The 16,203-nt window shown below is 37.0% G+C and overlaps 1 protein-coding gene across 5 annotated transcripts in view; it reads right to left on the reverse strand.

The window, feature by feature from the left end:
* Phlpp2 (PH domain and leucine rich repeat protein phosphatase 2) overlaps nt 1-16,203 on the reverse strand; it is a 77,109-nt gene that overhangs the window by 46,205 nt on the left and 14,701 nt on the right. For 4 of the 5 annotated variants that reach the window (XM_021256735.2, XM_087210641.1, XM_021256737.2 and 1 more), the window contains exon 3: nt 8,288-8,424. In XM_021256735.2, coding sequence (XP_021112394.2) covers nt 8,288-8,424 — 137 coding nt within the window. The remainder of the gene's footprint in view (nt 1-8,287; nt 8,425-16,203) is intronic. The other variant, XM_004842901.3, reaches the window with a different exon arrangement.

The following is a 16,203-nucleotide window of genomic DNA, read 5'->3' on the forward strand; positions in this document are numbered from 1 at the left end:
TCCTCCAGTGAGGGTGTTTGGCTCCTTTATCAAAGATGAGATGGCTGAGTGTGTCTGGAGTTGTTTCTGCATCTTCTAATCTGTTCCACTGGTCCTCAAGTCTGTTTCTTTGCCAGTACCATGTTGTTTTTATCACAGTAGCTTTGTAGTATAGTTGCAAGTTGGGGATTGTGATACCCCCGGCCATGTCTCCATTACCTAGAATTGCTTTTGCTATTCTGGGTCTCTTCTTGTTTCAAATCAATTTTTGGATTGTTTTCTCAAGGTCCGTGAAGTATGCTCCTGGGATCTCAACTGGAATTGCATTGAATCTATATAGCTATAACTAATAATATTTTAAATGTGAACATTCTATGACCCAATAAGTTCAGAAATCAACTCTGAAGAAACACAGGTGCACCCAAGAGGTACTTTTTTTTTTGGTACCGGGGGTCGAACTCGGGACCTTGCATTCAAAGCCACTGAGCTAAATCCCCAGCCCTAAGAGGCACTTTTATTAGACTGTTGTTTGTTAACAGACCCAAAACTGGAAACAATGTATATGTCTATCAATTAAGAAATAGTTAGACTATAATACCTTCATGATATCCAAAAGAATGTAACTTAAAGAAATGTACCCAAGATATAGTTCTGCAAATGCTAATAAGGAAAGATGTCCAGGACATACTGTCCAGTAAAAAAAAGCATGCAGCCCCTAATGGATACCATATATATAAATATCTATGTAAATAAAATACATGTTTCTTTTTACCAAGGATTGAATCCAGGATCTCAGGCATGCTAGGCAAGCATTTTACCACTAAAATGTATCACCCGCCCCAAATCCATGTTATTTCTACAAATATATATTGTATAGGAATAAAGTCAGGAAATCCTGTAGAGGTCCATTCAAATTGATAGTAGTGGTTACTTATAAGGCAGTTAACAGTTTTGGAGGATGACTGTAAGAAATCAAAATACTACAGAGAGTGATAGTATATTTTTTGTATAATTACAGTGTTTTTAAAGGAAAAATGTATGAACACAATAATTACAAATATGAAATATGCATATAAAACAAGACTAAGACTGCCCATACAGCTTAGTGGCAAAGTGCTGCTTAGCACACACAAATCCCTGGGCTTAATCCTCAGTACACCAAGGGAAAAAAAAAGATAAACTAAGACTAAGAAGATACATAATCATAAAATAAATTGTATGCATAAACTGGTATGGTTGGATGTTTTTCTATAGTATTACTCCTACATTTTAACAAAGAAGTTTAAAATATGCAAATTAATATTAGAGTTGTGTTTGTTTTTTTTTAATTTTGGGCAAAGGTTAACCTGCCAGGCACAGTGGGGCACACTGGTAATCCCAGCACTCTGGGAGGCTGAGCCAGGGTGATCTGAAGTTCAAATCCAGCCTGGGTAACTTAGCAAGACACTGTCTCAAAATAAAAAAACAAAAAAGGGATGACTATGTAGCTCAGTGCAAAGGCCCTCTGTTCAATCCCCAGTACCACCTCCCCAAAAAAGAAAGAAAAGATATTTGACTTTGGCAAAGGTGTAGGGAAACAAGTATTCCCAAATTCTATTGAAAGTGAATACTTTCTTACTTGTGTAATTTAGGAATATTTACTCAAAATTTAAAATGTATGTATGTAATGACTCAAAAATTCTATTCATAAGAATGTTTTCCACCCTCAACCCTAAGGGTCAGCAACCTCCTGACTTTTGAAATATCTTTTTGGGGGTGTTTTGGACTTTTTTTTTCTTTTGAGACAAGGTCTCACTATGTAGCTCAGTTTTACCTCAAACTCAAGATCCTCTTGCCTCAGTCTCCCTAGTGCTAAGATTACAGGCATGTGACTACAGGCCAACTTCACTCCTCTGATTTTTATAATTTCTCCTCTCTCTTTATATTTTTGCCACTTACACAAAATGACACTAATGTATTAATTATAGTAGGTTAACCTACTAGAGCAAACAAGAGGACATAAAGGCTTAAACACAACAGACATTTAGTTCTGACCAGAGGTGGGCATACTGGGAAACTCAGGTTGACATGACAGCGGTTCTGTCGCTTTCAACACTTGAACTCAAACATTGCTCTGATTATTGCCATCCTAGAAGCAAAGTGCACTCAGAAGCATGAGTGGGTGAGTGTAGAAGTGGCACTCATCAATTCCGCTTCATTTCATAAGGAAAACAACCCTACTTCAAAACAGACTGGGAAGTGAGGCGGAGCTACCATTGCGTTACAATGAAAGAAAGAACAGATTTGGATAGACTATGTGCCACATATCTAAACAATATGACTGTGATTCAACTTTAAATGAATGGAAACATACTATATGATTCTTTTATGACTGGATTTTCTTATTTTTACTTATGTTCTTTAAACAAAACTGTTTTAAACAATGTGTGCCGTGGGCCGGGGATTTAGCTCAGTGGTTTCACCACCTGCTGCACAAGCGCAAGGACCCGAGTTCGATCCCCTGTACCAAAAAAAAAAAAAACAACATGCTGAGAATGTGGTACAGAAAGAAATGCTCAGGTGGATAGTTATGCTGCCTAAGCTATACAATCCCCGAACTATGATTACCCTCACAAATCATACTCTCTAGACTCATTTTTCACACAAGAGGGATGATTAATGCACTGTCAGTCCCCATGACTGATCATGCTACCCACTCAACTTTACTTTAAAAAAATCTTATTTCCGTGGCTTTTACATCATAAATGTATACTGAGAGTCATCCCACTCCTCCCCTTGCAATCTCTCTCCAGCCCAAATGATAACTAGTATTTGCATAAAGGCTGTGTGGGATACTGGGTACCTTTTATAACCACAGAATACCACATTGACTGGTTTGAACTTAGGCCCTCATGACCTTGGCCTCATTAACACTGCATTCTGACTAAACTGACTCATCAAAGATTCTACATATGAAATATTTAAAGCTGATTACTAAGTTATTTTCTTCAAAAAGAATACTTCAAAAATATCTTTCTTTTGTTAACTGTGGTTGTCTTTAGCATCAGGAACTGAAAAAGATGAGTGAAGCATAACTTTTTATAATTTGTTTGTTTTTTAAGACAGGGTCTCACTATGTAATTCAGGGTGGCCTTAAATTCACTATGTAGCCCAGGGTGGTCTCAAACTGGTGGTAATCCTCCTGCCTCAGCCTCCTGAGTGCTGCGATTACTGGTGTAATGGTTTTAAGGACATGTCAATACATTCATTGATATTCCTCCCTTCAAAAGCTGATGCCTAATTTCCCTTCTCCTCACTATAGTGTGGGCTGTGTGTGGTGACTTGTTTGATAAAAAACAGAATGGTGAAAATGATGGTAACTTGTCATAAGACACTGAGGCCTCCATGTTTGCATGCATTTGTGTGTACAAGGTAAGATCAATTTTAAAATTTAAATTTTTAAAAAATTATAGTAAAAGACACATTGCCAGGGCCAGGGATTTAGCTCAGTGGTTTCGCCGCCTGCTGCACAAGCGCAAGGACCTGAGTTTGATCCCCGGTACCAAAAAATTAATTAATTAATTAATTAATTAAATAAAATAAAAGACACAATGCCAAAACACTCTTCCCTGCTTCAAACAGACATCCCATCATTCTTGTCACTTTCTGAGTGCCAGGCAATGGAAAGGCAGCCTCACAAAAGCCTTACAGTGTGTCTTCATCCACTTTATTCACGGGATCTTGCAACATGCAACTTCTAGCTTTTCCCCACAGTCACAATGACCATAAATGATCAACATTTTGGACCAATGCAGGACACTGGGGTAGCCACAACAGCATAAGTGAAGATACTCACAAATGAGGGCTTCCAGAACTGCTTCAGAAAGTGGCAAGAACAATGGGATGTGTATTCAAAACCAGGGAGAGTATTTTGATGGAGCTGAATGTATATTTTATTGTAATATTTTTTTAAAATTTAAACATTTACCATATTTTTCAATTGCACTTCTACGTGTGTATGTCTCATCACTAGAAGAGGCTAACTGCCATACTGTGAAAATAGTCAGGAGCCCTATGGAGAGGTTCACATGACAAGGAGCTAAAGTTTCCTGACAATGGCTGGTGAGGAACTGAGGCCTTTAAACAACAGCCATGTGAGTGAGACGCTCAAAGTGACTTTTCCAGCCCTAGTCAGGTAGCCTTCAGATAACTATACGAGACCCTAGCCTGAACCATCCAGCTAAACTGCTCCTAGATTTCCAAACCACAGAAACTGCAAAATATTTATTTCATTTTAAGTCACTAAATTGTTGCTGTTGTTTCTGTTTTGCAGTACCAGGGATCGAACTCAGGACCTTGCGCTTGCGAGGCAGGCGCAGCACCACTGAGCTAAATCACTGGTCCTTAAGTCACTAAGTTTTGAGACAATTTTTTCCAGATGCAATAGATAATTTGCCTATCTATCTACCTACCTACTCTTTACCTTTTGTTTTTGGTAATCAGATGTATGTATCACCTGTTTTCAAAAGTAATTAACTTTAAAAATCTATTTTCTGAACATAATTTTCTCATTCAAATTATGTTAGGTTCTCTAACTTAATAGAGCTCATTTTTTTTGGAAAGGTTCCCTGTCGAACACTCCCCATCACCACTAAATATAAAGACTACAAATTGTTACTCTTAGTCTCTACTGGAACTATCCTCCTAAGGATATTATTAAGATCCTGGTCATGGTATAATTTATAAAGTGATGGTAGAAAATTAGTGGCATCAGAGCCAACCACCATGCAACATACCTGTATATAAAAGAAACCTCAATAAGTAAAAAGTAGTTTATTGGTGGCTTAAGACTCAACTTTCATTCTAGAATAAAAATGTACAATGAAAAACTCAGGATCAATCACAATCAGTTAAGGAGCACATTACTGTTCCAAGTTTTTTTCTTTTAGCCAAGTTTTATAGTGATATATGGGTTGTATTCCTCAAATTAGTCTTACCTTTTCTCAGATTTAACTTTAACCTAGCAATTATTCTCCCTCCATGAACTACCAAAGGGATTTATTGTATTTCTTTCTTGTCACTTAAATCATTTATTCATTATTCCCATATATTCAAGAATTCAAGAACTATACAAGGGTCTATATATGTGTATTTTCCTATCTTTCTTATATAAAAAGCAATATACTATACATATATGTATACATACTTTTGTACCTTCCTTTTTCACTTAATTGACAATGAAGATTGCTCCATTTCACTTTTAGAAAAAAAATCAGTATTCTACTATTTGTATAATTTATATAATTTTAATAGGGCATTTCAAGGTCTGGTTTGGGGAGGTAGGTACTACTGGATTTTAATTAAATATTTCTCTTTATAGAACAAGAAAAACCTTGCCCCAACATTTCAACTAATGATGAGAATACAGTTGTGATAACATTAAACAATATCATCATCAGAGGGCTGGAGATTTAGCTCAGTGGCGCTGCGCCTGCCTCAGAAGTTCAAGGTCCTGAGTTCAATCTCCGGTACCAACAACAACAAAATATCATCATCAGAAGCATTATCTGAAAGTACAAATATAACCAGCAAAATTGACCTAAGAAATAAAGAATTTATGCTCTATTTTTGGGATCTAATATGTTTGAGAAGCTCATATTTACATTTCCTGAGAATAATACAGAAAAGGCTCATCAAACCATAGCACAATCTCTTATGCTATCTTCCCTCACCTAAATGGAATATACATTATGCTTCTGAAATAAAAATAATATTAGGGCCGGGGATTTAGCTCAGTGGCACTGTGCCTGCCTCACAAGTGCAAGGTCCTGAGTTCCATCCATGATACTGCCAAAAAAAAAAAAAAAGAAATAATATCAAATAAGCAATGCTACTTTTCCTCCTACAGTAATCTATTTGCTATATAGAAAACCCCTTGCTAGCTTCCTCAAAGATTATTAGCTAAACCTTATACTGCTCTAAGAAATAAACACAAAAATTACTTAGATTTTAGTCACAATAATCCTCAACACATAAATTTGTTTCCAGAATAACTTCAAAATGTATTTCTTCCTTGGATTTCTCAAAAGCTGATATACAGGAAAGCTGCAGATCAGTACAACTAACCATAAAAATAACAAAGAAAGTAACAGACCATATATTAATATGTTCTGGCCAAAGGTAAATAAGAAAAAAAAGTCTCAGACAATGATCTTGACACATGAACGAAACGAAAGGAAACCAAAAACAAAGACCACAAGGCACAAGGCATTCCCAAAGACAGATATTAATGGGAATTAAATAAAATGAAACTACTGGAACTATAAGTCATAAAATACTGCTGTGACAAAAATTATAAATAATATATTTTGTAAAGTGCATTTAATAAAATTGGCTGTCCATATTATGTTAAAGAACTGTATCAAGTAGTATACATGCTGGGCATAGCAACCCATAGACTAACACTCTGGCAGGGTAAAGCAGGAGAATTATGAGTTCAAGCCCAGCGCAAACTATGTAGCAATTTAGTAAGACCCTGTCTCAAAAACAAAAAAATAAAAAAATAAAAACAAAAATGGGCTGGGAATGTAGCTCAATGCAAAGGCTGAATTCAAGCCTAGGGACCCCCCCCCCAAAAAAAGTAGTAATATAATATACAGAGCCAAGCACCATGGTTCACATCTATAAATCCCAATTACTCAAGAGGCTGAGTCAAGAGGATTGCAAGTTAAAGGCTAGCCTGGCCAATTTACCAACTCAAACTAAAAACTAAAGGGGTGAAAAGGGATGAAGATGAGGCTCAGTGGTAGAATGCTTCTGGCCTCCATCCTTGACCCCACAAAACAAACAAACAAACCCACACAGAAAGCAAGTCAGTAAGGAATGAGAACAGGGAAACTTACTTAGCACATAGTTCTGCCTACATAAAACTTATAATTTAACCATCCTAGAGCAACTGTTTGGAAGTGGGTCACATTAATTCAAACTGTTATGTATCAAATGGCTGTCGCTTACTAGTTACACAATAATGAACAAGTTATTTAACTTCTCTCTGCCTCAGTTTTCTCATCTGTAAAGCAAAGGAGTAGCTCCTATAAAATAGGGGACTATAATGAGTAAATTAGATAATTCATGACTATAAAAACATACAGTAAGTGCTCACTGAATGCTACTTAGTACTGTAGTGATAGTAGGCTATATATAATTGAAAAATAACATTCATTAAAAAAATCTCATTTCATTAAGTCTAACTTTATTGTTGAAGCAATTAGGTGAAAAACAGTTTGGGGGGGAGAGATACATAAAAGAGAGTAAAAGATTCAAGATTTTAAAGTCCATAAATATATCAATACACAAATTTCATATGTATCAAATGTCGAGTCATATATAATAATCACTACCTACTGCTCAACATTATTGAACTACAGCAGTGCCTTGATTCATGAACTCAATCCTCTCCACAATTCTAGTGACAAACTGAACTAGACAAACACCGAATCAAATTTCCCCATAAGGTCAACATTGTACCTAACCATTAAATTTGATTCATTTCTCATCCAACTTGGTTTGCAACGAGAATCATTTGAAAAGAATCAAGTTTGTGAACCAAAGTACCACTGTATTCAAAGTTCACACTTTACCAGGCGCTTCAAAAATAACTGATATTGAAGTATGATCTGATGAAGATTCTGGCAAAGGTATAAAAATAATTGTAAGTTAGCAAAACAAAATTACAAAAAGAATAAAAATAAAAAGGAAGATATTTGTGTTAATACTTTTACTTTGTGGAAACAGAAGATTGAATCTAGGTCCTTCACACTGAGCTACATCTCTAGCATTTTTTTTACTTTTTGATAGAGGGTCTCAGTAAGTTGTTAAAATTGATCAGGCTGGGCTCCAACTTGCAATCTTCCTGCCTAGACATCCCAAAGTGCTAGGATTACAGGTATGCACAACCACACCAGACTTAATACATCTAAATCTTCCCTCACTCCTTGAGCTGTTTTTATTGTAGTCTGGTTATTTTTCAGGACATGAGTTAACTAGCTTAAAAATTGCTTTTGATAAAATACTTTTCAAATGCTAAAGGTATCTATGCATGGTGGCCCATGCCTGTGATCCCAGTGCTTAAGAGGCTGAGGCAGGAGGACTGCCATGAGTTGGAGGACAGCTTAAGCTAGTGAGTTCAAGGCCAGCCTGGAATACACAGCAAATCCCTGTCCTCGAAAAAACAAAAACAACAACAAAGAAAAGCTAAAGGCAAACAAAAGCATAAGTAATCAAACTTAAAAGTAGTAAAATATTCACAAAACCACTGATAAATTCTTACCACCATAAAATCGAATCATACAGCCAAGGTCAGGATTTGTAGCCTCCTCCTGTATGCGCAAAGGATCATCAAATCCCAGTCTGGATAAGTAATCATAAACAATCTGAAGAGGTCGTTCAGTAGGTTCCAGTCTCCTGCTTACAAAATTCAAAAGAAAAATATTTGGTAAGTAATAAAAATGTTTCACTTAATTTTTTTAATCTTTCAACATACTCTTGGTTTTTATTTCCGTATCAAGATTTTCTTTAATAGCACATGATACAACTAGTCTAAACAGGTGATTTTCAAAGTATTAGGTCACAGAATCCTTTTATACTGTTACTATTGTTGTTGCTATTGTTTTGAGACAACAGTCTTGGCATGTAGCTCAGGCTGGCCCCGAAATTGCTAAAGCCTCAAACTCACAATCCTCTTGCCTCAGCCTCTCCAGTGCTGGGATGGCAGTAAGTGCCACCATACCTAGCCCCTTTGTATTCTTTGAGGACCCAAAAGAGTTTACGTTTAGCTGGGTTATATCTAGTGATATCTACTAAATTAGAAATTAAAATTAAGAATTCCTACGGCAGAGATTTAGCTCAGTGGTGCTGCTGCCTGCCTTGCAAGCACAAGGTCCTGAGTTGGATCCCCAGTACCAAAAAAAAATTAAGAATTCCCAGTTTTATTGCCTTAAAATAATAAACCCTTGGGAGATTAATATAAATATTTTTAAATGTTTTCAAGAATAAAATTTAATGATAAGAGTGGCACTGTTACATTTTTGGTTTTGGTTTAAATGAAGACAGCTGGATTCTCAACTCTGCTCATGTAGTGTTTTCACTCTGTTGAGATCTCATGCCATGCAGTCTCTAGAAAGCTCCAATGCACACTAATGAGGGATTGGAAATGAAAAAAAAAATTAATGTCTTATAATAAAATGATTTTGACCTCATCTCTTTAAAGAATTTCAGGATGGGGAAAAGGATTGCAGAAACCTCAAGGTCCTTTGAGAACCTCCAGTCTAAACTTAAATGCAGTGGAATTATGAAGGATTGGGTTTTTTTTGTTGTTTTTTGGGGGTACCAGGGATCCAACTCGGGACCTTACACTTGCGAGGCAGGCGGCAGCACCACTGAGCTAAATCTTTGGCCCCTGAGGGTTATATTTTTAAAGGATTACACTTGGACAAAAATTATTTCATATAAACTATACACACAAATACGGTTGTCTACTCTGCCCTCGGCACTATGTATTTCCACTGGCTTCCACAAAAACTAGCAATGAGCAGGTTGATGGTACACACCTGTAATCCTACCTAGCATTTGAGAGGTTGAGGCAGGAAGATTGAGAATTCAAGGACAGCCTGAGCTTTATATGGAATTCAAGGCTACTCTGGCCAACACAGCAAGACCCTGTCTCAAATACGCACACGAACAAAAAAAGCTAGGACTGAATGACCCCAAATTTCCCAAAGATCATTCTACCCCACATGATCCTGACTAAACGCTGAGATAAAAACAGAATGTCTAGTAATCATTTATGGCCTCCTGGTGACACTATACTTTGCATCAAATGACTTAAAATACTAATGCGGGGGTCTATTTTTGGTATTGGGGACTGAACTCAGGATTTTTCACAATGAGCATTTATGGCCCCTGGTACCATTGATTTTATAGCAAATAGACTTAAAACTACCCCTTTTTTTGGTGGTGGTGGGGCAGTACTAGAGACGGAGCCCAGGGTCTTCACAATGAGCTACATCCCGAGCCCTTTTTTATTCTGAGACAGGGTCTTGTTAAGTCACTAAAGTGCCCATGCTGGGCTCAAACTTGTGATCCTCCTGCCTCAACCTGCCAGAGTGCTAGAATTACAGCAATGCACCACCCACTCTGGCTTTAATTTGGGGGGGGGGCAGGGGGATGGAACTGGGATTGGGACTGAATCCAGGGCCTTCACTGAAAAATATTTTATAAACAAAAATTATCAGGCCGGGGCTTTAGCTCAGTGGTTCCTCCACCTGCCTCGCAAGCACAAGGTCCCGAGTTCAATCCCTGTACCAAAAAAAAAAATTATCAGTGTGTGTGTGTGGACAGGTTTTCAGTAGTCATTATAGTGAGATGGGTCTTTTACAGTGCTTTCTTTTATCAGAAAGCAAGGAGTAATAAATACAGTGGTTAAGGATATGGGTTCCAAAAGTCAGAGCACCTGGGTGTGAGTCTCAGTTCTGCCACCTATCAACTGCATGTCCCTATATAAGTTATTTAACCTTGTTGTCATCAGTATAATGGGAACAATGATAAAAATCTAATTCATAGAGTTGATATTAAATTTATTTACTAACAAGATATAACATGTAAATTAGTAAAGTATTTTGCATGTAATAAGTATTCAGTAACATGTTGACAATTATAATTCCATAAAATTTAGGACTGTAATTATACTTTAATTAGAATAAAAACAGACTATTTTCCTCACCTAAAATAACCCAAAAGAGGGCCAGGGATTTAGCTCAGTGACTCCACCGCCTGCCTTGCAAGCACAAGGTCCCAAGTTCGATCCCCGGTACAAAAAAAAAAAAACCAAAAAAGCAAGTATTACAGAAAAGCCTATGCATGCTCAAAAGGTCTTAAAGAAAATTAAAAGGATTCTGTTTAGAAAACTTAAGAATTAAACTGATTAGAAATATGATATATTTCTCATAATGGCAAAAAGATAATCAGTATTTTATAGTTAAAAGAACTAGAAAATGCAGGTGGCAACAAGATTTAAGTAAAAAAAATAACAAAATGGGAACATTATAAAGCTACATATGAACAAATGCTTCAAAGTAATAATTGAGGAACAGAAATCAAAGTGATATACAAAAAAGACAAAACTACAACCACCTCGTCCCTCCTTACTGTTCCATTCAGTCTTTTAAGCTTCCAGAAACTATGAAAATAAGTTTACAATGAAACAAAGAACCAAAGAACAAAGTCCAGAATGACCAATAAAAACTGAACTTAACAGAAATAGAAAATAAGGTCTTCAGAATAAAAACATTAACCCATAACCAAAGAAAATAAAACTCAGGGCCGGGGATTTAGCTCAGTGGTTTTGCAGCCTGCTGCACAAACCCAAGGACCGGAGTTCAATCCCCAGTACCAAAAGAAAAAAAAAAAAAAAGGGCCAGGGATTTAGCTCAGTGGTTCCGCCGCCTGCCTCAAAAGCGGAGGGACCTGAGTTCGATCCCCGGTACCAAAAAAAAAAAAAAGAAAAGAAAACTCAGAAAGGTCTATGAGTATGACAGGCATTATCCTAGCAAAATGGTAGAATTTTTCTGAGAAAGACGCATTTTAAGAAAGACTTCTAATACCCTACATCTTGGTAGGGTTAACCTGTTATAAGAATGACCAGAGAAAGATTAACTTGAAGATAAAGACTAAGGGTACAAAGGGCTATGATCTTCAGATGTCAAGAAGTATTAGATTTACTCTATATGGCTCCCAAGAATGGAACTAGGAACAATGAGAATTTGCATAGGTGGATTTGTTCTAAATATGAGGAAGAATCTTAATAGATGCTCAATAATGAAAGAGACTTTCACAGAACTGTTCACAGAAAATCAGAGAGCCATCTGTCACAGATATGAAGAGACTCCTGTAGGAATCAATTTGGCCCACATGACTATTACTGTCTTTTAGAACTCAAGAGACTGTAAGGGCCAGATGCAATCAAAGGACTTGGTAAACTGAGGCAGGAGGATCTCGAGTTTGAGGCCAGCCTGGGATACATAGTGAGTTAGGGCCAGCTTGGACTACACAACAAGACCCTGTCTCAAAAAAAAAAACAGAAGCAAGATATATCATGTACAGGTACAAATTCCAAAATTCCCTGTGATGAATGTTATCATTATGTATATCTAAAATGTACCAATAAATGTTTTGCTTTAAAAAAAAGAGGTACTAAGACCTTCTTAAAATAATACAAATCCATGTGAATCTTCCTATCTCGGGATATAAAGTTAAATGTATTTAAATATTATAATCCCATATAATGATTACATATTCTGAACCAAAAAATAATTAAACTTTTAAACTGTTACTTGCTCAATTTTCCTTTCTTTCTGGAGAAAACTGAAAAATGGAAACATCCTAATTCTGATATATTTTACATAATGAAATTTCCTGGCCTAAAAGTTTCCAGGCTCTGCATTTTGGAAACCCTCTGTATCAGTGATGGGGAATCTCAGAGAACAGGTGCCAAACTGTAACCCAAAACCCACTTATTTATCACAAAGTGCCAATATTGCAATTAAATCTGAATACTGGGCCAGAGATTTAGCTCAGTGGTGCCACCACCTGCCTCGCAAGCATGAGGTCTTGAGTTCGATCCCCGGTACAAAAAAAAAAAAAAAAAATCTGAATACTGAGGTTTTTAGAAAAACCAATTCTATATTAACATCTTTTGTCTTAAAAGAAAAATACAATAATGCACATCCCATAGGTTCACCACCACTGCTCTATATATTTCCACATAAAGACAGTATTATCTCTGGTGGTAGGAATAAAAAATCAAAAGAACCTCCACATCTACTCTCATTAATTTAGCATAAATAGTAAACAAGCAATATTTCAAGAAGTATCAAAAAAAGTAAAAAGTGAGACTAATTCCATTTACTCATTAAACTCATCTGCTTAAGAGAGTAGAGTATGGGGAACGGACATGCAATAATAAGCTCACAGATAAATGTTTTGTTTCAAAATTCCAAAAGTTTAGCAAGCTGGTGATTATTTGTTAAATCTCTCACAAATCAAAGAGAAATTATATATTGCAAAACAGCTGTAGGAGAGTAATGCTGGCAACAAAAAGCTATATTCAACATTTGCATTACTTCCACTATTGCTTTAGGGTGACAAGAAGACTACTGTAATCCATTTAAATCTGAATATTGCTATATGATAATTTCTCATTAAACCAGCCAACTAATGCAACAATACTAACAACTACATCAGGGTTTAAACTTCTATCAATTTCATTAAACAGTCAGCATACTTGTAATCTTAGCTACTTAGGAGGCTGAAGGTAGAAGGATCACAAGTTTGGGCCCAGCCCGGACAACTTAGTGAGAACCTGTCTCAAAATAAAATTTAAAAAGGGCCGGGGATGAGGCCAGCTATAGAGCACCCCTGAATTTGATCCCCAACACTGAAACAACAACAAAATGCTAATCTTCAGGTCTCACTAAGTAGTTCAGGCTGGCCTCAAACTCACAGCAACCCTCCTGCCTCAGCCTCCCAAGTGGTGGGATTACATTTAATATAATGTTCCCTAGGTTTATCCATGTTGTTACATTGTACCCCACAAATATACACAATGAAATAAAACTTTAAAGAGAGAATACGCTAGGGCCATGACAAAAAAAAATGGTAATCTTCTTTAGGCAAACCATATTATTTTCTATTGCTAAAATAATTTGTGCAAAACAGAGTTCAAATGACTTCAAATATCACTTTACTCATATCAGGACATCTAAAAGGTTATGTTTTTAAATTATCATATTTCATTACATCTAATATACAATTTTTATGCACCACCCTGCTGTATATCAAAAAATATAGCTGGGTGTGGTGGCACATGCCTGTAATCTCAGCTACTCAGGAAGTGGAGGCAGGAAGGACCAAGGCCAACCTGAATAACTTGTGAGATCACCTCTCCAAATTTAAGAAATGAAGTAATATGACTGGCTTTGGGCCCTAATTCCTAGGTGGCAGACTCTTAATCCTTAGTAACAAAAGTGTCTTGCTTATCCACAGGCCCCATGGGTCACCCCTGAATTAATGTCAGAGACAAGGTGATTCAGGATGAGGGCTGGTCACTAGAAAGACCATCCAAAGACTGGAGGGTTGGAGCTCTGATCCGCTCCAGGTAGGGAAGACAAGAAGGATAAAGGTTTAATTCAGTCACACAGTCAATGATTTAACTGGTCATGGATTTGTAATAAACCCCTGGTATAAACTGTAGAAGCTCACTGGAGCTTCCAGGTTGGTGAATACTTCAAATGCCAGGATGGTGGCAGCCCAAGATTCCCTGGGGAGAAGACATTGGGAACCCTCCAAACTCTGTCCTATGTTTCTCTTCAGTTGGCTCATTCTGATTGTATCCTTTATATTAAAACTGTAACCATAAGTACAACACTTTTCTGAGTTCTGTGCATCTTTCCAGTGAATTACTGAACTTGAAAGGGTGGTGAGAACTTCCAAATTTGTAGCCAGCTGTTAAGAAGTTCAGGTGGCCTGGGGAATCCTGAAGAGCTCCTGAAATCTAAAAGAAGGTCAGTCTTGTCTGGGACTATGTCCTTTAATTTGTGAAGTCAGCACTAACCCAAGTGATCAGTGTCAGACGTACACGGCAGTAAACCAGATGGTGTCAGAATAACCATTAAGAAGAAAACACTGCCAATTAAGCCATGACCTAGCATCAACTGTAAGAAACACACTGATGGCAGAAGTATTAAAATACAAAACAAAGCTTCAAAATAAAATTATTTATATTTCAATTTAGTGATGTATAATATCTCCTCCCTCTCCCCTTCCTCCCCTTCTTTTTTCGTTTTGTTTTGTTCTGTTTTTTAAACAGGTCTTGCTATGTAGCCCAGGCTGGTCTTGAACTCTCATCCTCTTGTCTCAGCCTCCTGAGTCCTGGGATTACAGGCAGGCATCACCAGGCCCGGTCTAATACATTCTTTTCAAGTTTTAAAATATTACAGAAATATGAAGCACAAAACAAAAGTAGGCATGGGCACACCTGTAATTCCAACTACTCAGGAGGCTGGGGAAGGAGGATCCAAAACTCCAGGCCAGGTGGGCAAGGTGGTGAAGCCCTGTCTCAAAATAAAAATTTTAAAGACAGCTGGGGACATACATAGGTCAGTGCTCCTTGGGTTCAATTCCTAAGATTAACCCTCGCTGCCCCTGACCATACCCATAAATTCCTTTTCCCTTTCTTATTAGTAATCAGTTGGGTATGTATCTTGAAAAAGAAATTTTCATTTCATTTCAAAATACTGTATATGGTGTCAGGGATGGAGATGTAGCTCTGTGGTAGAGTGCTTGCCTAGCAATTTTTAAAAATTTATTACAATAAAAAACACATTGCTATTAATTATGAGCGTCTTTAGTTGTGCCATCATGGCTGCCTCAGGTTCCTGAATCAATTCAAAACATTTACCTTTCATGGCCATTTTGACTTTGCCTTATCCAATGAAATCGCACAGGGCCAAATCTGGTAAATAAGATGAATGAGGACATACTGAAATGTCCTTTAATGAGCCTGCCTTTCCATTGGCACTCAACAGCAGCATTTACCATATTTTTTCATCACACATCATAGACACTCAAGAAAGATGACTTCCAGAAGTGCTTCAGAGAGTGGCGAGAACAATGGGATGATAAGTGTGTTTGAAGCAAGGGAGAGTATTTAAGGGAGATTAATGGCAATGTGTCTTTTACTGTAATAATTTTTTAAATTTAAACATTCACCATGGGGCTGGGGATTTAGCTCAGCGGTGAGACACCTGCCTGGCAAGTGCAAGGTCATGAGTTTGATTCCCGGTACTGAAAAAAAATAAACATTCACCATATACTATATTTCAATCACACATCATGGAGGGGGGACAAATTTTGATGACTTGCAAGAAGTTACCCAGCAAGTCAGTGGTAGGGATTAGGACTCAGTAACCTGTGTAGCTCAGTGTGAAGACCCTGGGTTCAATATAAAATTTAAAAATCAGGACCCCAAATTCTGAGTTATCTTCTGTTATAAACATCCTATTAATTCTCAGCTTATCTTTAAATGGCTATCAAACAATTAGAAATCTTAGTCATTGTGATGACTAAGAATAAAAGTAGATATATGACCATGAGTCAAAGGCCAATCCACTTTATTACATATGATCTCGT

The sequence above is a fragment of the Heterocephalus glaber genome, unplaced genomic scaffold, assembly GCF_053883595.1.
Source record: "Heterocephalus glaber isolate CG9 unplaced genomic scaffold, H.glaber_assembly_v1.0 deba00000071, whole genome shotgun sequence".
NCBI classification, from domain to species: Eukaryota; Metazoa; Chordata; class Mammalia; order Rodentia; family Bathyergidae; genus Heterocephalus; species Heterocephalus glaber.